Raw genomic sequence first — 21,931 nt, 5'->3', positions numbered from 1 at the left:
TTATTTTCTGGGGAACAATCTAAAAACTGAATTGGAAAAAGTGTTTGGAAGGTGAACAACCCCTTTAAACAATTTGCAGTTGGTTTTCATTTTGATAAGAGGAAAATAATGTAAATTTTCCCGATACTAGAAACCTTCTGGACCAAATTTTGTTGAATCAGGATTTGAGTAAAATAAAAAAAAAAGTGCAAGTGGATTTTTAAAAAAAAAAAGTGGATGTTCAGTTTTGTTTTTTTTAACTTCCCTTAATAGCTCCATTTTAAGACTGGCCACTAGATGGTACTACAAGTACATTTTAAATGTCAATGTAAAATCAACTTAAAAGGAACAGTAACAAAAATTAAAAAAAAAAAAGTAAGTGTTTTAAAGGAATGACCATATGTACTACTGCACTGGCAAAACTGGTGTTTGTGCTTTAGATACACAACAAGCTGATGTATAGCCATGGGAGCAGCCAATAAAGCACAGGTTACACAGTAAATAACAGATAAGTACTACTATAGTTTATATAAAAAAGCTTCTGTGTAGCCATGGGGGCAGCCATTCAAACACAGGAGACAGCAGATAAGTTCTGAAGAATCCCATTGTATACTACAGAGCTTATCTGTAGTGTATCCTTTTCAGCTTTGAATGGCTGCCCCCATGGCTACACAGCAGCTTCTTTATATAAACTATAATAGTACTTATCTGTTATCTACTGTGTATCCTGTGCTTGAATGGCTGCTCCCATGGCAGCTTGTTTATATAAACTATAGTAGTACTTATCTGTTATCTACTGTGTATCCTGTGCTTGAATGGCTGCCCCCATGGCCACACGGCAGCTTGTTTATATAAACTATAGTAGTACTTATCATTAACTACTGTGTATCCTGTGCTTGAATGGCTGCCCCCATGGCTACACAGCAGCTTCTTTATATAAACTATAATAGTACTTATCTGTTATCTACTGTGTATCCTGTGCTTGAATGGCTGCTCCCATGGCAGCTTGTTTATATAAACTATAGTAGTACTTATCTGTTATCTACTGTGTATCCTGTGCTTGAATGGCTGCCCCCATGGGCACACGGCAGCTTGTTTATATAAACTATAGTAGTAATTATCATTAACTACTGTGTATCCTGTGCTTGAATGGCTGCCCCCATGGCTACACAGCAGCTTCTTTATATAAACTATAATAGTACTTATCTGTTATCTACTGTGTATCCTGTGCTTGAATGGCTGCTCCCATGGCAGCTTGTTTATATAAACTATAGTAGTACTTATCTGTTATCTACTGTGTATCCTGTGCTTGAATGGCTGCCCCCATGGCCACACGGCAGCTTGTTTATATAAACTATAGTAGTACTTATCATTAACTACTGTGTATCCTGTGCTTGAATGGCTGCCCCCATGGCTACACAGCAGCTTCTTTATATAAACTATAATAGTACTTATCTGTTATCTACTGTGTATCCTGTGCTTGAATGGCTGCTCCCATGGCAGCTTGTTTATATAAACTATAGTAGTACTTATCTGTTATCTACTGTGTATCCTGTGCTTGAATGGCTGCCCCCATGGCTACACAGCAGCTTGTTTATATAAACTATAGTAGTACTTATCTGTTATCTACTGTGTATCCTGTGCTTGAATGGCTGCCCCCATGGCTACACAGCAGCTTGTTTATATAAACTATAGTAGTACTTATCATTAACTACTGTGTATCCTGTGCTTGAATGGCTGCCCCATGGCTACACAGCAGCTTTATATAAAACTAGTATTTCTTAAGCAAACACCAGTTTTACCAGTGCAGGGCAACACTATTATATTTTAATTTAAATACAATTCCATTTTTGGTGTTACGGTTTCTTTAAAGGGATTGACAGGATTTTCTTTTGAAATCTGACATGGGACTAGACGGCTGAACTAAAGTTAGAGTGGTACAACCCCTTTCCCATGCTCCTCCTAGTAGTACATGTGAGAATAGCACTTTCCAAACAGGAGTCATTCCAAGGAGCCAAATAATTCATTGCTCTGTGAGTTTTAATTGTATGGTTGATATTTGGTTGGTACACATGAACAGTGTGTAGGACCGTCTTATTCATTTTACGCCTGAGCAACTACTACAGCAATGATGTATTGATATAACACAGGAAATTAGCGAACTCAGCTTTTATTTTTCCATAATTACAAAGCAATAAAATATAACTTATATCATTGAACTAAATATTAAATACATTAAGTGCTATTAATCTAAATGCACAGAGACCGGCACCATATTTAAACTATACACTAATTCAGTGTGGGGGGGGGGCAAGCCACGGTCCCACAGACATAGAAGTAGGCTGTCCACCTCTGCACTACATACAAACACTATCATGCTCGCTAAGCACATCAGGATCAGTAACTTTGCAGGGAATTTGGAAAAAGACAAAAAGCCAGTGATACGGTTGTATCTGCAGAATGATTGCACTACTGTACAGAAGTTTGCACCAAAGCATCAGAGAAGCAGCACAGCACAGGCTGATCTCTTAAGTGACCTTTAGTTCCAATAGAACAGATTCCAGGAAGTCCCAGAATAGTCTCAGTAACAGCACACCATCCAACCAAAGACATGAGCGACAGAACGTGCAACACAAGACAACAGGACATGCTGCTTAGAAAGACAACAGGGTTTTGTGGAGGATTTCAGAGCATTCTCTAATCTCATCTTCCTTGATTGTGAGTGGAGGAGCCAGTCTGATAATATCACCATGGGTGGGTTTGGCCAAGAGCCCGTTGTCACGTAGCCGAAGGCAGACCTTCCATGCGTCGCAGTCTGGAAAAAGTACAATTTTAAACAGTGTTAAGCCTCTATGAATCCTAGCATGCTTCACCTTTATAGGCTTAAAGGGAAAACTATACCCCCAAAATGAATACTTAAGCAACAGGTTTATATCAAATTAAGTGGCATATGAAAGAATCTTACCAAACTGGAATATATATTTAAGTAAATATTGCCCTATTACATTCTTGCCTTGAACCAACATTTCGTGATGGTCTGTGTGTTGCCTCAGAGATCACCTGACCAGAAATACTTCAACTCTAACTGTAACAGGAAGAAGAGTGGAAGCAAAAGACACAACTTTGTCTGTTAATTGGCTCATGTGACCCAACATGTATGGTTTGTTGGTATGTGTGTGCACCGTGAATTATACGATCCCAGGGGGCGGCCCTTATTTTTTTAAAATGGCAATTTACTATTTAGGATTACCCAATGGCACGTACTACTAAAAAAAAAAATATATTATGAAAATGGTTTATTTACATGAAGCAGCGTTTTACATATGAGCTGCTTTGTGCAATATCTTTTTATAGAGACCTACATTGTTTGGGGGTATAGTTTTCCTTTAAGGAACAGTTACACCAAAAAATGAAAGCGTTAAAGTAATGAAGATATCATGCACTATTGCGTTTTCTTCAGAAACACCAACTATAGTTCATATAAACAAGCTGCTGTGTAGCCATGGTGGAAATTGAAAAAGTCTACTGTATATGGCACATGTTAAATAGTGGATAACAGATAACACCATTATGTTGTACAGAGCTTATCTGCTGTGTAACCTGAGCCTTTTCTCCTTTGAATGGCTGCCCCCATTGCTACAGAGCATCTTTATATAAACAATAGTAGTGTTTCTGAAGCAAACACACAAAAATTTGCCAAACACAGAAGGCTAGTGTAGCGGGGATATCCCCTGCACGTTTATTTTGTCAAGTGATGCAACGTTTCGGGGGCGTGCCCCTTCCTCAGACATCCTCATGTCTGAGGAAGGGGCACGCCCCCGAAACATTACATCACTTGACAAAATAAACGTGCAGGGGATATCCCCGCTACACTAGCCTTCTGTGTTTGGCAAATTTTTGTGCTGATACTATTGGGAGAGGTGCCGACCCCTCCAGCCAACACTAGGCAACCATTACAGGAGAGTACCTAGGGGAAATAGGGATTTTTTTCTGAAGCAAACACCAGTTTTACTAGTACAGGACAACACTGCATTATATTTTGTATTACTTTAAAACAATTTTTTTGTGGTTACTGTTCCTTTAATGATTGTGCAAGTTTTAGTTCAGCAATATATATTAGCTGAATGAATATATACAGATTGCATACATCTAATCACCAAAGCTAAACATTGCTGATACAGAATGCGGTACCTTTGCTTTGCTTTATGACAACGGCATTCAGTAGGCCCTTCCCTCTTACAGCTGTCACGATGTCAGATGGAGTCTTCATCAGCTCTGCTCTCAACAGCTCTCCCATTGCAGACGCATTTTCTGCAAGCTTCTCCTCTTCAATGACCTGGAACCCAAAGGGTATAAATTTGGCAAGTTAACATCCAGTTATTAAACCATAGAATATATTATTTAGGGATTCACTGAATCAAGGATTTGATATGGGATTCCTTGTGTCTGGCCGAACCGAATCCTAATTAGGGACTTTGTCACAACACAAGGAAGTGAAATTTTTTAACTTTTTTCTTCCCTGCCCCTAAATTGCATTTGCAAATTAGGATTCAGATTTGGTTAGGTATTCGGGCCAAATCTTTCACAAAGGAATCAGAGATTCGGCCGAATACAAAATAGTGTATTTGGTGCATCCCTTATATTATTGGGATGAAGAGACAAAGTGGTCCCATTGCCAGATTAGAAATGCATCAAGCAGCATAGGCTTTACAGCCCACGTGTGCTACATAACCAATTCCCAGTGCTACACCTTGAACACAATTGTATTTGAATTCCGTCACCTACCTATAATCTCCTGCTATTACACTTTATAGCTACAAAACCCAAGAGATACTACTTGCATGGAATAGAATGTACCTCCAAAGAAGCCATTGCTACACGACAAGCCAAAGGATTTCCACCATAGGTGGACCCATGTTCTCCTGGTTTTATGGTGAGCATGACTTCATCATCACAGAGAACAGCAGACACCTAGAACAAACATCAAGCAGGAAGAAATAGTAAGAGTTCCTCTTCTGAATGGTCAGTGCTAGGCTCTAGTACAGGGATCCCCAACCTTTAGAACCCGTGAGCAACATTCAGAAGTTAAAGGAGATGGGGAGCAACACTAGCATGTAAAATGTTCTTGGAGTGCCAAATAAGTGCTGTGATTGGCCATTTAGTAGCCCCTATGTGGATTGTCAACCTACATTGAGGCTTTGTTTGGCAGTACACCTGGTTGTAATGCAGCCAAAACTTGCCTCCAAGCCTGGAATTCAAAAATAAGCACCTGCTTTGAGGCCACTGGGAGCAACATCCAAGGGGTTGGAGAGCATCATGTTGCTCACGAGCTACTGGTTGGGGATCCCTGCTCTAGTATATAGTGAGGATATGACAAAACCAGATACAAAAGATATGGGAAGTTTGAATACTCACTGGGTAAACTCCTCCAGATAATGCCTTTCCAAGTATCACAAGATCAGGACGAACATTTTCATGATCCACTGCAAGCATCTTCCCTGTTCTAGCCAGGCCTGTTTGTACTTCATCTGCAATGAATAGCACCTGCAAAAGCAAAATGCAAAGGCTTAACCCCAAATATCTTCACCGTTAGGCAATACACTAAATCTTATCCCTCATGTACCATACTAATCCTTAAATTGGACCCATCACCCAGACACAAAAATCTGTATAATAAGTCCTTTTCAAGTTAAATATGAAATCCAATTTCTATTTATTAGAAAAGCATTCATAGCTGTTGTAAACTCATTTGAAAAACTCAGCTGTCAATCAAATATTGTCTGCCCCTCCTCTATGCCTTAGGCCTAGAGGCGGGTCTGATAATTGCTTTCACTTTCCATTCAGCACTTCCTAGATGTCACCAACCTCCGCACATTCCCCCAGTTCTCTTTACCATTTAATTGTGTAACCAGGGCATGGGGATGGACATCAGGTCCCCCATTCTGGTGCACAAACAAGATTCTGAGATTATGCAAGACTTGTCTTAACAGTGTCCACAAAATGGCTCCTGCCTGCTTGTTATAATTATGAATTCCCAGACTGAAGGAAACAAGATTCAAATAATTTATATAGTGTAATTAAAGTTCATTTTGCTTGACTAATGTGATAAAATAGGATTATGAATTATTTTTTTGGGCGACGGGTCCCCTTTAATACTTATAAAGTGGCCCTAAAATGGTATACTGGGTAATCTGCACACAATGCCTTGCACAGCACTGTTTTGTATTTTAAGTTTACCCATAGTAAACTTACTCCAGACCTTAAAATTTTTTAAGTATTACAGATAGGTATGGAATCTGTTTTCTGGAAACCCCTTATCCAGAAAGCACCCAATTACAGGAAGGCCACCTCCCATAGACTCAATTTTAATCAAAGTCTTGTTAAAATAAATAAATCCTTTGCTTTAATAAAACAGTACCTTGTACTTGATACAAACCAACAAAATTAATCTGTAATAGAGGCAAAATAATTCTTTATTTAGAGTCAGATATATTAAGGGTGGAATTGAAAATTTGATTTAGAAATTTCACTTTTTTTATGGTCAAAACTGTGAAATTCGACTAGGGAATTATCCAAACTCAATTAGTTTTTTTTAAATTCAATTTTCAATATTTATCACACTCTGGCCCTTCGAATTAGACTATTCGCCACCTAAAACATGCCAAATTCCTGTAGAAGTCAATGGGAGATGTCCAGTGATGTTTTTCAGCCTTCCCGACAGTTTTCTTCGAGTTTGGTGAAATTCGATTAGAGAGTCTTCAGGTCAGTAAAATTTGACACACATTCGATTTTATATAATAAATTACCCCCCCCAATCAAATGTCGAGTGAAATCTAATTCATGCAAGTTAAAAAGAAAAACACACGAATACAACATTCGACCCTTGATAAATGTACCTCCCCAAGAATTTCTGGTTTACTTAAGGCATGGAGATTATGGACAGACTAGCTACCGTATATACTCGAGTATAAGCCGACGCGAGTATAAGCCGAGGTACCCTAATTTTACCTGGGAAAACTTATTGACTCTAGTATAAGCCTAGACACAACTACAGCCCTGTCTCCCAGCAGCGCACATTCTGCCAAAGCGACCCCCCCAGCGATCAACCGGACTTCTTTGCAAAGTTGATGGTGACAGAGAATTGCCAAATGGATTACTGTGTGCATTGTCCCACTACCATGTGCAGAGGGCGCTGTGTGATATTGCCATCACTGTTAATCTTTCATATAACCAACAGAGGGTGCTGTGTGATATTGCAGTCACTGTTATTCTTTCATACAACCAACAGAGGGCACTGTGTGATATTGCAGTCGCTGTTATTCTTTATATAACCAACAGAGGGCGCTGTGTGATATTGCAGTCACTGTTATTCTTTCATACAACCAACAGAGGGCGCTGTGTGATATTGCAGTCACTGTTATTCTTTATATAACCAACAGAGGGTGCGGTGTGATATTGCAGTCACTGTTATTCTTTCATATAACCAACAGAGGGCGCACTGTTATTCTTTCATATAACCAACAGAGGGCATTGTGGGATATTGTAGTCTCTCCCCAAGTGTACTGTTGGTATAGGAATGATTAAAAGTGACTGCAATCTCAGCTACTCGGGTCCGGTACCGCTGACCCGAGTATAAGCCGAGGTAGACTTTTTCAGCACATTTCGGATGCTGAAAAACTCGGCTTATACTCTGGTATATACGGTATCTGGAAAATCCCAGGTGCCAGGCATTCTGGATAACAGGTCCCATACCTATAATTTAAAATTCCACCCCTATATGCTGAAAAACTCGGCTTATACTCTGGTATATATGGTATCTGGAAAATCCCAGGTGCCAGACATTCTGGATAACAGGTCCCATACCTATAATTTAAAATTCCACCCCTATAGGCAGAGCAGGTAAAAGAAATGGATTGTTGGTAATATCCATTTTACTTCTCACTTTTATTTGCCCCTGAATTTAACACGTTTGGTTTTTCCCAATAGAGACTCACATTGTGTGCTGTGCACAGCTGCCTCACTCCTGTCAGGTAGCCTTCGTCTGGAACAAGAACACCGGCCTCCCCCTGGATTGGCTCAACCATGAAAGCAGCAACATTGGGGTCTTGTAGTGCTCTCTGCAAGAGACCAGTTCTAGTTAATGTATGCAAAGATTTGACTTGGTTCTCAATTATATTATAATATATAGTTATCACATTACTGGTATCAAGCTTGTATTCACTTCTACACTACCTTCTATTCTGGGCCTTTTGGCAAACTATTTTATGACTGATAGACTACAATAACAAAGGATTCATATCCTGGGAACACAATCTGTAATAGCAACACCGTTGTGCAGATGCATGTGGGGTGGGAACATTTAATGCAAGAAATCAGATTTCTTTCAAAAAGAAAAAAAAATTCAGTCTATCTTCTGAAAAAAATAATAAATTGGGGATGCACCAAACACCATTTTAGATTCAGTCGAATCCCCAAATCTTTCATGAAAGATTCTGCCGAATTCCAAACCGAATCCTAATTTGCATATGTGACAGTCACGGGCCAAATTCTGAACCCCGCCCCTAATTTGCATATGCAAATTCAAATTCAGTTAGGTTGGCAGAAGGATTCGGCCGAATCCTGCGGGAAAAGGGTGAATCCCGAACAGAATCCTGGATTCGGTGCATCCCTAGTTTACATTAAAGGGATTCTGTCAAAAAAAAAAAAAAAAAAAAAAAAATTCCAAAATGCACTCGTTAATAGTGCTGGTCCAGCAGAAATCTGCACTGAAATCAGTTTTTCAAAAGAGCAAATGTATTTTTTTTTTACATTTAATTTTGAAATTTGAGCTAAGGCTAGACATATTGTCAGTTTCCCAGGTGCCACCAGTCATGTCACTTGTGCTCTGTTAAAGTCAGTCACTCTTTACTGCAAGTTGGAGTGATATCACCTCCTCATTTCCCCTCCGGCAGCTCATCAGCAGAACAATGGGAGGGTAACCAGATAATCTAATTTGCATATGTAAATTAGGGGCGGGTAGGGAGATCGCATGACTTTTCGTCAAAAAAGTAGAATTTTTTCCCCCACTTTCCTACCCCTAATTTACATATGCAAATTAGGGTTCAGCAGAATCTTTCATGAAGGATTCGCCGAATCCCAAAAAGTGGACTCAGTGCATCCCTAATGTAACCAGTCAAGATGCATTTCACTGCAATTACATGATACATATTATACTGGAGTGAAATTTATTATATTTTGAATTTGGGCAGGGAACCCTTTTAAAGGAGAAAAAGCAACATTTTACCTCAAGAGCAGGAAGGTCATTGTAAGGAATAATTTTAAATCCTGGCATAAACGGTCCAAAACCCTCATAGCTAGATGGGTCTGTAGAGCTTGAGATTGCAGACATTGTCCTGCCCCAGAAGTTGCCAGCTAAAAATTAGAAAAAAAAAAAAAGTTGGAATGAAGCATGACCTTTGTTGAAGGTTCTGGAATTTCTAGCAGAGGGTTGTAGGACAGTGGGACTGGGGTGAACTAAGCTTTGAAATACAGTAATTAAGGCGGAACACAAATGAGCAAGAGAAACGTGATCACTACCTGGTAGCCGACAGGCATTTTAGAAGTTGCATTTAAACAAAAATCAATCAAGTGGTAGTGTCCATATGGAGGGTTGTTGCAGATGCAGAGAGTTCCCCTGCCTGGTGTGACTTACCTGCAAAGATAATCTGGGCCTTGTACTTGGGGACCCCTTTCACAGTGTACGCCCACTTCCTGGCTAACTTGCATGCCGTTTCCCCACCTTCAACACCTTAAAAAACAAAAAAAAACACAAAACAAATTTAACAGTCTTCAAAAGGGGCAAACATGCCTAAAGTTTCAGCTTGTCTACAGTAGCAATGATCCAGGACTTCAAACTTATCACCATCTTGGAAAGTGTCTGTGACACTCACATGCTCAGTGGGCTCTGAGCAGCTGTTGAGAAGCTAAGCTTAGGGCTCGTCACTAATTATCCATCAGAAAATGAGCTTCCCTGGCTGTAATATAAGCTGATGCTACAGGTTTGCTGATTATTAAATTCTGATGCTAATTGCACTGGTTTCTGTGCTGCCATGTAGTAATTATGTGTATTAATTACCAATCAGCCTTATATAGTGACATTTCTATTCTATGTGTACTGTATATTGTGAGTGGGTCCCTAAGCTCAGTAAGTGACAGCAGCACAGAGCATGTGCAGTGAATCAGCAGAAAAGAAGATGGGGAGCTACTGGGGCATCTTTGGAGACACCGATCTTTACTGCTAAACTGCTGTTGTTGCCTTGGGCTGGTACAGAAGCCCAAATCATCATGTACAACATTTCTACCCTACTTCTTGAGTTAGGCTTTAGTTCTCCTTTAAGGGCAGTGGCTGAAAGATGTGTCCAGCAAAACGCACGACTATGGGCAACAAATCTTCCGAATACGACTGTCCATTGGAAAAAATAACAAAAAAAGAAAAAAAAAAAAAGAAATTGCCGGCGGTAAAACCAACGCATCGCTTCATTCGTCCAAAGTTGCCTCAGATGGAAGCTTTGGACGACTTTGTGATGGGTTTGTTTTACTGCAGGCAATCTCAAATAATTCCAATAGAGAAGCATTTTCGGTAGATTTGTTGCCTGCAGTTGTACATAAATAATCGCAACAAATCTCTGTTGGCCACTGCCCATAAAGGGATGAAATTAAACAGATTAGCTGCTGCCTTAACATTTAATTTGAGAAAGCTCAACAAATCACAGCTGTGAACATGGCAACTTTTTTGTTCAGTTGATGCAGAGTAATGCAGCTTTAAAGGTTCCATTTGGCTGAATATTAAGAATTTGCCTAAATCCTTCAAAAAAAATGTGCAAGAGATTTGGACTAATCCTGAACCAGATCCTGGATAAGATGCATCTCTAATTTTACATGAGCCGTTGTGCCATACCTGTGTTCATGGGCAGTACTTTGTTGTAACCGAAGAGCTTTGTAACATATTCCTCATATTCACCAAGCACATCATTGTAGAAAGCTCTGGATGTGAGAGTCAGTTTGTCAGCCTGAGCCTTCAGTGCATTGAGGATCTTTGGATGGCAGTGCCCCTGATTCACAGCACTGTAGGCACTGAGGAAATCAAAATAGCGTCTCCCTTCTACATCCCAAACATAAACCCCTGAAAAATAAACAAAAATTATAATCATATGCGTATTCAGAGCCACCATCAGGGGGGGGCAGGGGGAGTGTTGCCCTGAGGGTTTTAAGACTTAAGGGGGGCCCGGCCTTGCTGCTTGGTTAGCTGGTGACTTCGGAAGGGAGAGTGGGCAGGAGCCTGCTTCTTCTAACAGCTCTGATTTGTCAGCGACTTGTGAGTCACGTTTAAACCGCATAGTGATTGGATGGATGAAATTTGAACCCCCCCCCCTCCTGATTATCCAATCACCATACAAAATTAACGGGACTTACATTTCACGGACAAATTAGAGCACAGGAAAGCTGAAGACACAGACATCCCCAACTCTGCAGCTGAAGTAAACTTTTTTTTTTTTTTTTTTTTTTTTTAATAACTTACAGGAGCCATGGCCACCATTTTTATGTGACCCTGGCACCATTTTTTAAATATAATGAATGAACTGAAAAAATTGTGTTTTGAAGGTGAACAATCCCTTTAAGTAGGTACTGAGAGGTAGGGGTACTAATCGGGTTGTGTTCTTCAACCTGTAGCACAAAATAAACTGTGTGCGGTTGGAACAAGTAGATCTAAGTAAACGAGCAAACAGAAATAACTTAAAGGGATACTGTCATGGGAAAAAAAATTTTCAAAATGAATCAGTTAATAGTGCTGCTCCAGCAAAATTCTGCACTGAAATCCATTTCTCAAAAGAGCAAACAGATTTTTTTATATTCAATTTTGAAATCTGACATGGGGCTAGACATTTTGTCAATTTCCCAGCTGCCCCCAGTCATGTGACTTGTGCTCTGATAAACTTCAATCACTCTTTACTGCTGTACTGCAAGTAAGAGTGATATCACCCCCTTCCTTCCCCCCCCAGCAGCCAAACAAAAGAACAATGGGAAGGTAACCAGATAACAGCTCCCTAACACAAGATAACAGCTGCCTGGTAGAACAGCACTCAATAGTAAAAACCCATGTCCCACTGAGACACATTCAGTTACATTGAGAAGGAAAAACAGCAGCCTGCCAGAAAGCATTTCTCTCCTAAAGTGCAGACACAAGTCACATGACATGGGGCACCTGGGAAATTGACAAAATGTCTAGCCCCATGTCAGATTTCAAAATTGAATATAAAAAAATCTGTTTGCTCTTTTGAGAAATAGATTTCAGTACAGAATTCTGCTGGAGCAGCACTATTAACTGATGCGTTTTGAAAAAAAATGTTTTCCTATGACAGTATCCCTTTAAGGATTCCGTCATGATTTTTTATGGCGTAGTTTTTACTTCTAAGTGACACTGTTTACACTGCAAATAATTCATTCTACCATGTAAAATTTTATTCCTAACCCAACAAGTGTATTTTTTTTTAGTTGTTATATTGGTGTGTAGGTGCATCTCAGGTAATTTTGCCTGGTCATGCACTTTCAGAAAGAGCCAGCACTTAAGGATGGAACTGCTTTCTGGCAGACTGTTTCTCCTACTCTGGGGATTGCTTATAGGAGAAGGAAACCCCCTGGGCACAAAAATCCCTCCCCTGTGTTGCCCCCCTCCCCACCTGTCCCACCAGGCATAAGCCCCTAACTTGTTACTCACCCCTCTGCGCAGGTCCACTCCATGGAGTTCACAGGCGCCATCTTCTCCCAAGCTGTCCTGACCAGCGTTTTTGGCGCATGCGCTGTAGGAGCATTTCACCGGTCCGGATCTACTGCGCATGCACCAAAAGACACGAAGTTTTGCGATTTCAGACTTTTGGCACATGCGCAGTAGATCCGTACTGGTGAAATGCTCCTACTGCGCATGCGCAGTAGATCCGTACTGGTGAAATGCTCCTACTGCGCATGCGCCGAAACGCCAGTCAAGGCAGGAAGAAACCGGCGTCTGAACTCCATGGACTGGACCTGCGCAGAGGGGTGAGTAACACGTTCGGGGCATTTGCCTGGTGGGACAGGTAGACAGGGGGAGGAGGGTTTTTGCGCCCAGGGAATTTCCTTCTCCTTTAAGGTTCAGTAGCCTGTGCAAAATGCAGCCCCAGTCTGCTTACTGGAGAGGGAATGACACTGGATTTAGCTGTGACTTGTCTAGTTTGTTGGTCTTATAAATAGTGAAAACAAACCTTTTCCCCTTTCAAGTGCCACAGGCAAAGGATGGTAGTTGTGTGCCCCGTATTTGGATTCCCTTTCAAATACATATTCAGAGGATAAAGCCTCCTCCACTGGTTTCTCTGTGGCAGCGGAAGAGGCAGAGCTCATAGATACTTTGACGTTGCCGTATAAAGCACCCAAGGTGCGTCTCTGGATTAGTTTGGAAAGCATTCTGGATAAATGGGGAAGCACCTGTATTTCCTGGAAAGTGCAAAATAAGGCGGTGAAATGTCACTAGTGAATAGTAAAATCCAACAATTTATCAAATAGGTGGTTCACTTGCAATAGGTTTCATTTTTTATTATGTGGTTTGAGTTATTCAGCAGCTCTTCAGTTTGCAGTTTCAGAAATTTGGCTGCTAGGGTTCAAATAACCCTAGCAACCATGCACCGATTTGAAGAATAGACTGGAATATGAATAGTAGAGGATCGGAGTAGAAAGATGAGTAGCAATAATAAAAGTGTAGCCTTACAAAGCATTTGTTTTTTAGATGGGGTCAGTGACCCCCCCCCCCCCATTTGAAAGAGCCAGAAGGCAAATCATTCACAAAGTATAAAAAAATAAATACCAATTGAAAAGTTGCTTAGAATTAGTCATTCTATAACAAAAGTTAACAAGTGAATTTCAGGAGCTATCTGGTTGGTAGGGTCTAACTTAGCCTAGCAACCAGGCAGTATTGAAAAACAAACTGAAAAATGAAAAACAGAGGGCTAAGAGGCAGGCAAATCTTTCTAAACCTAAAAGGCATAGGATACACAGCAGATAACAGATAAGCTCTGTAGCATACAGTGGGATTCTTCAGAACCTGTTATCTACTGTACCTTTTCTCCTTTTTCAGCTTTAAATGGCTATTCCCATGGCTACACAGCAGCTTGTTTATATAAACTATAGTAGTACTTATCTGTTATCTACTGTGTATCCTGTGCTTGAATGGCTGCCCCCATGGCTACACAGCAGCTTTTTTATATAAACTATAGTAGTACTTATCTGTTATCTACTGTGTATCCTGTGCTTGAATCGCTGCCCCCATGGCTACACAGCAGCTTGTTTATATAAACTATAGTAGTACTTATCTGTTATCTACTGTGTATCCTGTGCTTGAATGGCTGAGCCCATGGCTACACAGCAGCTTGTTTATTTATTGTGTTACCGTACCTTTAAAGCAATATTAACAAAAAATGAAAATTTGTATGAAGTAACTACAATATAATGTACTGTTGCCCTGCATGGATAAAACTGGGGTGTTTGCTTTAGAAACAACTAATTTATATAAACAAACTGCTGTGTAGCCATTAAAAACCTAGGTTACATAGATACCAGATGTACTGTCGAATCCTGTTGTATACTATTACAAAGCTTATCAGTTATCGGCTAAGTAACCTGTACCTTTTCTCCTTTAATAGCTCGATGGCTACACAGTAGCCTATTTGCATAAACTATAGTCTTTCTAAAGCAAACACACAGCTATTGCATAAACTATAGTCTTTCTAAAGCAAACACACAGCTATTGCATAACAATAAATTATATTTTATTTTGGTGTTGCTGTTCTTTTAAATCACCCAAGAATCCAAAATGTCCTGCCTGCAGCTTTTCTTTTTTACGTACTGGAGAGGAATTTCTGCCTATTCAAGGACCATCTAAATATATAAATTAATGAGTGAGAAAAAAAAAAAATAGCACTTACCTACACTTTGTTATGCGGACAGAGAGAGGGAGAAAGGAATAAAAAAAAAAAAAATTAGGGTGTCAAAGTCTCGGCAGGGGTTTTGCCAATGCAAAGTACATGCGCAGCTTGAGACGACATTAAATCAGCTCATTACTGAGCAGGAGTACGTGAGTCAGGGCACACATTCAGTCTCAGCACATACTATTTAAAGGGCAACTCTCAAAAATGAAAATTTAACATAAGTTTCATCACATGGAAACAAGAACATTTCTAAAATAACAAAGTTAACAAAGTAATGGACTTCAGGACAAATCCTACAAGTAAAGATAATCTTTTTTCAGTACGAAGTTTATATAAAATTTTTCATCCAATCTGAGCCCTTATGTGCAACATTCATAGCGGCCACATTGCAATACCTATTACTGAAGAGAGGTTTAGTTATATGGAGATACATGTATGGGATCAGTTATCCAGAAAGCTCAGGCCATCTCCCATAGAGTCCATTATAATCAAGTAATAACATTTCTGAAATTTCCTTTTTCTCTGTAACAAAATAGTCTAGGTATGGGATCAGTTATCCCGAAAAGCAGTTATCCAGAAAGCTCCGAATTACGGAAAGGCAATCTCCCATAGATACCATTATATCCAATTTCCTTTTCCTCTATTATCAATATAATAATCAATCATAGTCATAGTCATAATAAAACAGTAACTTGTACTTGATCCCAACTAAGATATATCCTTATTAGAAGCAAAACCAGCCTATTGGGATTATTTAAAGTTTAAATGATTTTATAGTAGACTGAAGATCCAAATTACTGAAAAATCAAGTGATCCAGAAAACCCCAGGTCCCGAGCATTCTGGATAACAGGTCCTATAACTATCTTGTACTTGATCCCAAGAAAATAATTGATCCTTTTGGTGGCAAAAAAAAAACAAAAAAAAAACAAAAAAAAAACTTAGGTTTAATTAATGTTTAATAAAGGGTTTTAGTAGACAAGGTATGGAGATCCTAATTACAGAGAGACCCCTTATATGGGGAAAACCCCAGATCCAGAGCATTCTGAATAAGCTTTCAGACCTCAAAACTGCTTAGAGTTAGAAGCGCCACCATGTTCTGTTGTAAAAAGTCAATGTTCATTATGTAGGGAGATCAGAGACCAAGCTAAGCATGGGGGGGGGGGGGTCTCATTTCTGTGTCCTGACCCATAGGTTTATTATCACTGCTGTAACTAGATGACATTGATAACAGACAAATATTCAGTTAGGTTAAATTTTGCCAACTGATTTCACAGACAATTGTAAAAGGGTTCAGTTACCCCAATGACTTTCCAACGCACAAAGTTGTCCTTTATGGGAGCGATCAGACCTTTTGGCAACGTGACAAAGAAAACGACATGCAAATGCAAATCTAAGACCAGGCGCAACCTGATTGGCTCAGATAGCCGCTGCCCACAGCACTCCTCCAGACTACATCATAAAGGTCAGCTGGTGAAAGTGCAGAAGGGTTTAAAACCAGTATTACATAAGACTTCAAGGATAGGAATTGCAAAGGAGTTGCAAACACCACCAAAAAAAAAAAAGAAAAAAAAGAAAGTGTGGACGTGTGCAAAGCAGACAAAATTCCCAGCCAGGGTCCGGTTGAACCATGTTGCAGACTGCAGTGCTCCATACGAAACCTTTATTGGGGCTACTCAGCAAGGTTTTGGGCTTAGATTAGCCCTTCATCATCTTGTTCACTTTGTAGCAGCCTCCTGCACTCAACCTGCAAAGACTCAGAGGCTGCAACAGTCTGAGATGAGACTACGCACCAACACAAGTAGCTATATACATGGGGGGGGGATTCACAAAAGTGGAGAGAGACCATATTTGGAGTAAAAGTGGTGGTAAACTGGTGTAAAATACTTTCTCCATATTCACAAACAGAAATCCGCCGAAATTCCAACTCAACTGCCACTTTTCATATTTTAGTGAAAGACAGTTTACCGACACTTGTGAATTTGTCTTTCAAATGACATTTTAAAAAATGGAGTAAAGCTCAGTATACCTCTTGTAGGTGCCCCATCAGGGATTTATTATCATATTAATAGGGATTAGTATTTTATAGTCAGGGCACACGTTTCAGTCTAACTCTAGGGGGCCGATTCACCAAGGGTCGAATATCGAGGGTTAATTAACCCTCGATATTCGACTGGGAATTAAAATCCTTCGACTTCGAATATCGAAGTCGAAGGATTTTAGTGCAAATAGTTGATCGAACGAACGAAGAAATAATCGTTAGATCGAACGATTATCTTTGGCCAAAAAAACTTTAGGAAAGCCTATGGGGACCTTCCCCATAGGCTAACATTGAGTTCGGTAGGTTTTAGATGGCGAACTAGGGGGTCGAAGTTTTTTCTTAAAGAGACAGTACTTCCACTATCGAATAGTCGAACGATTTTTAGTTCGAATCCTCCAAAGGTCGAAGTAGCCCATTCGATGGTCGAAGTAGCCCAAAAAACACTATGAAAATCAAAGTTTTATCCTTCACTCGAGCTTGGTGAATGGGCTCCTATAGGTGTAAAAGCCTCATTAACAAAAAGTGTATTTTATACACATGCATTATTTTACTAGTTTTAGCCTAATGAATGAGGCAATATTAGCAATTTGAGTGAATATATTACCTAAAAGAAAGGTAAAGCCTCCCAGCCAATTTTTTTTTTTTAGTTTTAGCAGCACTTGACCTAAGCTAATAAAATTCAAATTCCTATATTGTGCAAAATAGCACATTTTTTTGTATTTAGACCCTTATATCTTGTTACAGAAGTGGAATTACACAAACATGTAGGCAGATTTAGAAAGCCCGGGTGATCGTGAAAAAATGATGTATAATTTTCCTAGGTAAAAAAACTCCCTCCCCCGGAAATTCTAATTTCATGAATGAATGGTGTAGTAAGAGCTAGAGTAAGTGCCACTATGGGGTGAAACGCGCTATGCCTCTTTCTGTGATGTTTTTGCTTTAATAAAAACTTTTTTTTTTTTACTACGTCTAAACTTGTGAGTGATCCGGTCTGTGCCAGCCCTCCATTATTCTTTGCCATTTTGCCTTCCTGAGCTGAAGGTCTGGGGCTTCTGCACCTGGATCCCCATACAATTTTGGGTAAGTTAACCCCCTTATAAACACTTATTTCATTTGACACTGAACATTTTTTTATTTCTATTCAAATACAGAAAAAAAAATGTTGTGTGAAAGACAATCTGAAAACTGCCTGTTTAAAAGACAAATCCACAAAAGTGGAGATAGAGGTTTGTGAATTGTGTGGGAAATTCCAACATTTTTATCTCCATATCACACTTTTGTGAATTCTCCCCATAGTCTTTAGTGAAGTCACTGAACTAGTTGGAGATTGCATTGAGCCGAGTGTCTGCAGATGCCGGAGCCAAAGTGAATACGTGTGCAGTTGGACATAGCAACACTCTTAGCTCTACCCCCAAAGCTGCAGCCAACGTGAGTCCCATGCAGTTTTTATGGTGTTTTGACTATGCAATTAAAATCTAACCCTGGCAATATAATGAGATGATGGGTAAGTTTTCCATCAACCAATGGGATGAGGACCTAAGGAGAGGATCAAAAGAAAAGGGACCCAAATGTGGCACAAAGAGCCAGAGGGAAAGGTGCAGAGGAATAGTAAGAGCACAGGAGCAACTGTCTGAAACAAGATTACACATGGCTTGTATCCTACTTACCCCTCCCCCCCCAGATAAAAATACAGAAAGTTACATTAAGTAGTAACTATATGGCCAGTGGGCAATGAGTCTGCTAGGCAGATGGTCACATGAAGACACAAGGACAAGTTCATATTGCAATAATGCAGTTAGAAACCACATTGAATCTGCCCCATCACCAGCCAAATATCGAGTGTTGCAATTTAACAGACTGAAGAGATAGGTTTCTGATCCCACTGGTGGTTTCCAATACACACACAGCAGATCGGGTCATGCCAGGTGAAATTCAGTCTGTGACACGACCTGCACTCATTCTCTTATTGCAACAGGCAGAGGTCAGTGCGTCCCAGACTGTTTGTTTTGTAGTAACCAGCCCTAATGGATGCACTGTACTCTATACCAAACTTCAACTCACACTTCCATTCAAACACTGCTAACAAAGGACTAGCACGCATCCCCTTAAAAGGCATTGTTAGCCTTTAAATTAATTTTTTTTATATTACAGAATGCCTGATTCTAAGCAACTTTTCAATTCTTCATTATTTAAAGTGACACGGACACCAAAAATGTTCTTTTCAAAATATTAATCTACATTAAAAGTTACCTATAGGTCACGTTGATCATTTTTTGCGGACAGCTTTTGTAATTGTTATTTGAAGTTCCTAGACCTGGCCGTTTTGCCAACCTGACTCTTCTTAACCTCAGTCCGTTAGTTAGGAGTTTCTAATGCGATCGGACTCCTGCTGCACAAATATGGCAGCCTCCTCATAGAGGAACATGGGGTTAAGAGAGGTAATGTAAAAGTATCAGGCAAATACTTTTATGGCAAAATTATAAATAGCATTCAAAGACAATGTTATGATAGATAAAAAAAGGTTATTTTCTGATGTCAGTATCTCTTCAAATCTAAAACATTTTTTAATTATTTGCCCTCTTCTGTCATTTTCTTAATCGTCCGACTCTTTCCAGCTTTTAAAAGACCCCATCTAAAAAACAAATGCTCTGTAAGGCTACAATATACATTATCGCTTTTTTTTCCTCTTTTTCTTACTCTTTCAATTCAGGACTTTCCTATTCCAGCCGCTTATTCAAATCAGCGCATGGTTGCTGGGTCATTTGAACCGCTGAAATTGGAAACTGGAGAGCTGCTGACTTAAAAGCCAAAGGACTCAAAAACCACAAATAATAAAAGTTGAAAACCAGATGCAGATTTTCTCAGAGTTATAGTAACTCAAAGGAGAAAAAACCCTTTAAAAGGAACAGTTCAGTATAAAAATAAAAACTAGGTAAATAGGTTGTGCAAAATAAAAATGATTCTAATATAGTTAGTTAGCCAAAAATGTAATGTATAAAGGCTGGAGTGACTGGATGTGTAACATAATAGCCAGAACACTACTTCCTGCTTTTCAGCTCTCTAACTCTGAGTTAGTCAGTGACTATAAGGGGGGCACATGGGACATAACTGTTCAGTGAGTTTGCAATTGATCCTCAGCATTCAGCTCAGATATGACCCATATGCCGCCTGCCTGGTAACCAACCAGTGGAAAGCAAGAGAGCTGCAAACAGGAAGTAGTGTTCTGGCTATTATGTTACACATCCAGTCACTCCAGCCTTTATACATTACATTTTTGGTTAATCAAACATTTTTATTTTGCACAGCCTATTAACCTAGTTTTTAATTTTTACAATTCCTTTAAAGGAACTGCCAATAACAAGCAACCAGCTGTCCTGAAATACAATAATCCCCGGGATATTTAAACATACAAGGAAAGTGCCAATACAGAGACATATAAACGTAGCACACTTGTCACAGAGGCTTCATTTCCAGAGCAGAGCCCCAGGGGTCAGACAGGGGGTTACTATAGCAAGAAGCTGTTACAGACTATAGTTGTTGAACTATAAGGAATAGTATTGATTACATAGCGAGAGATGTCAGAATGACTGGCTTCCATGATTGGAGCAAGGAGGGGTCCAGCGTTCCACCTCAATATCACAGTATAGGGTGAAAGCACCCAACTCCATCTACACCGGCAGCCATGTTTCTGAGCCCTGACGACCATTGAGCACAGACACCCCTACACTTGCCCTTACTTTACCTGCCGCGTCCGCTCGCTGTGACGTCTCTCTCCTAGAACTGATGCAACTAACTCTGCGCACGCCCCTAGCCAAGCTATACATAGCGCCAGCACGCCGTGACGTGACCTCACTATCAGCGCGCTGATTGGCTGGCCGTGATGTGCCCTCATCATCAACGCGCTGAATGACTGGCCGTGATGTGCCCTCATCATCAACGCGCTGAATGGCCGGCCGTGACGTGCCCTCTCCATCAGTGCGCTGATTGGCTGAACGAACACACCTCTCACCAATCGAATACTTTCTTCGCGCCGTCTCCCTTCTCCCGCCCTCCTGGATAAGAGGATGAAGCAGGTGCTCCTCTAATAGTTGCATTTATACTTGTGCGACCGAGAACTCTGGGGCACGATAAATCTACTGCGCTTTCACACATCAAAGCACAACGGTGTGTGGCCCCTCGAGGCGGCAATCCTAGTTGGGAGCAGGCGGGTTAGGGAAGGACCGACTGGCAGGTTCAGATTTAAAGGACCAGTAACCACGAAAAAAAAAAACCCCACCAAGACAAAGTAAACTTTACAATCGCACAGCCTTTATTAAGAAATAACTTACCGAAACTCTGCTTGCTCTCCTCTTCAGAAAAGGCAACACGGGAATGATCCATCGTGCGGTGCGATTTTAAAGTTTAATTCGTCATGGTGGGGTTTGTTCGTGGCATACTAACGAATTTTATTTTTTTTAAATTTTTTTTTGATGTTACTGGTCCTTTAAGGATTGTGTGCTCTTGGGCAGCATAGCCCCTCCCCCTTGCACCCTTTCTATCACCCTTTCTATCCCTATTTTTCTTTTCGCCAATTTACCTCGGTGCCTGTAAGTCTGATTCTCAACTGGTCCATTTGATCTATTTTGTGTTTGATGAAACACTTTAAACCCAAAGGGATCCTTAAGACCAGGGATCCCCAACCTTAAGAACCCGTGAGCAACATTCAGAAGTAAAAGGAGTTGGGGAGCAACACTAGTATGAAAAATGTTCCTGTGGTGCCAAATAAGGGCTGTGATTGGCCATTTAGTAGCCCCTATGTGGATTGTCAACCTACATTGAGGCTCTGTTTTTTATGCAACCAAAACTTGTCTCCAACTTCCAAGCCTGAAATTCAAAAATAAGCTCCTGCTTTGAGGCCACTGGGAGCAACATCCAAGGTGTTGG

At 40.2% G+C, this 21,931-nt stretch overlaps 1 protein-coding gene across 1 annotated transcript; it reads right to left on the bottom strand.

The window, feature by feature from the left end:
• Window positions 1–2,133: 2,133 nt before the first annotated feature.
• On the bottom strand, window positions 2,134–20,789 carry oat.S (ornithine aminotransferase S homeolog). Its single transcript, NM_001093221.1, is given in 10 exon segments — window positions 2,134–2,794; window positions 4,171–4,315; window positions 4,837–4,950; window positions 5,395–5,523; window positions 7,974–8,096; window positions 9,263–9,390; window positions 9,671–9,766; window positions 10,916–11,140; window positions 13,254–13,482; window positions 20,751–20,789. Coding segments are annotated over 9 exon segments (1,320 nt in total). The 5' UTR covers window positions 13,453–13,482; window positions 20,751–20,789; the 3' UTR covers window positions 2,134–2,633.
• Between the last annotated feature and the right edge of the window lie 1,142 nt (window positions 20,790–21,931).

Source organism: Xenopus laevis, chromosome 7S, assembly GCF_017654675.1.
Source record: "Xenopus laevis strain J_2021 chromosome 7S, Xenopus_laevis_v10.1, whole genome shotgun sequence".
In the NCBI taxonomy this organism is placed as follows: domain Eukaryota; kingdom Metazoa; phylum Chordata; class Amphibia; order Anura; family Pipidae; genus Xenopus; species Xenopus laevis.
This window is presented reverse-complemented; position numbering and strand designations above follow the sequence as displayed.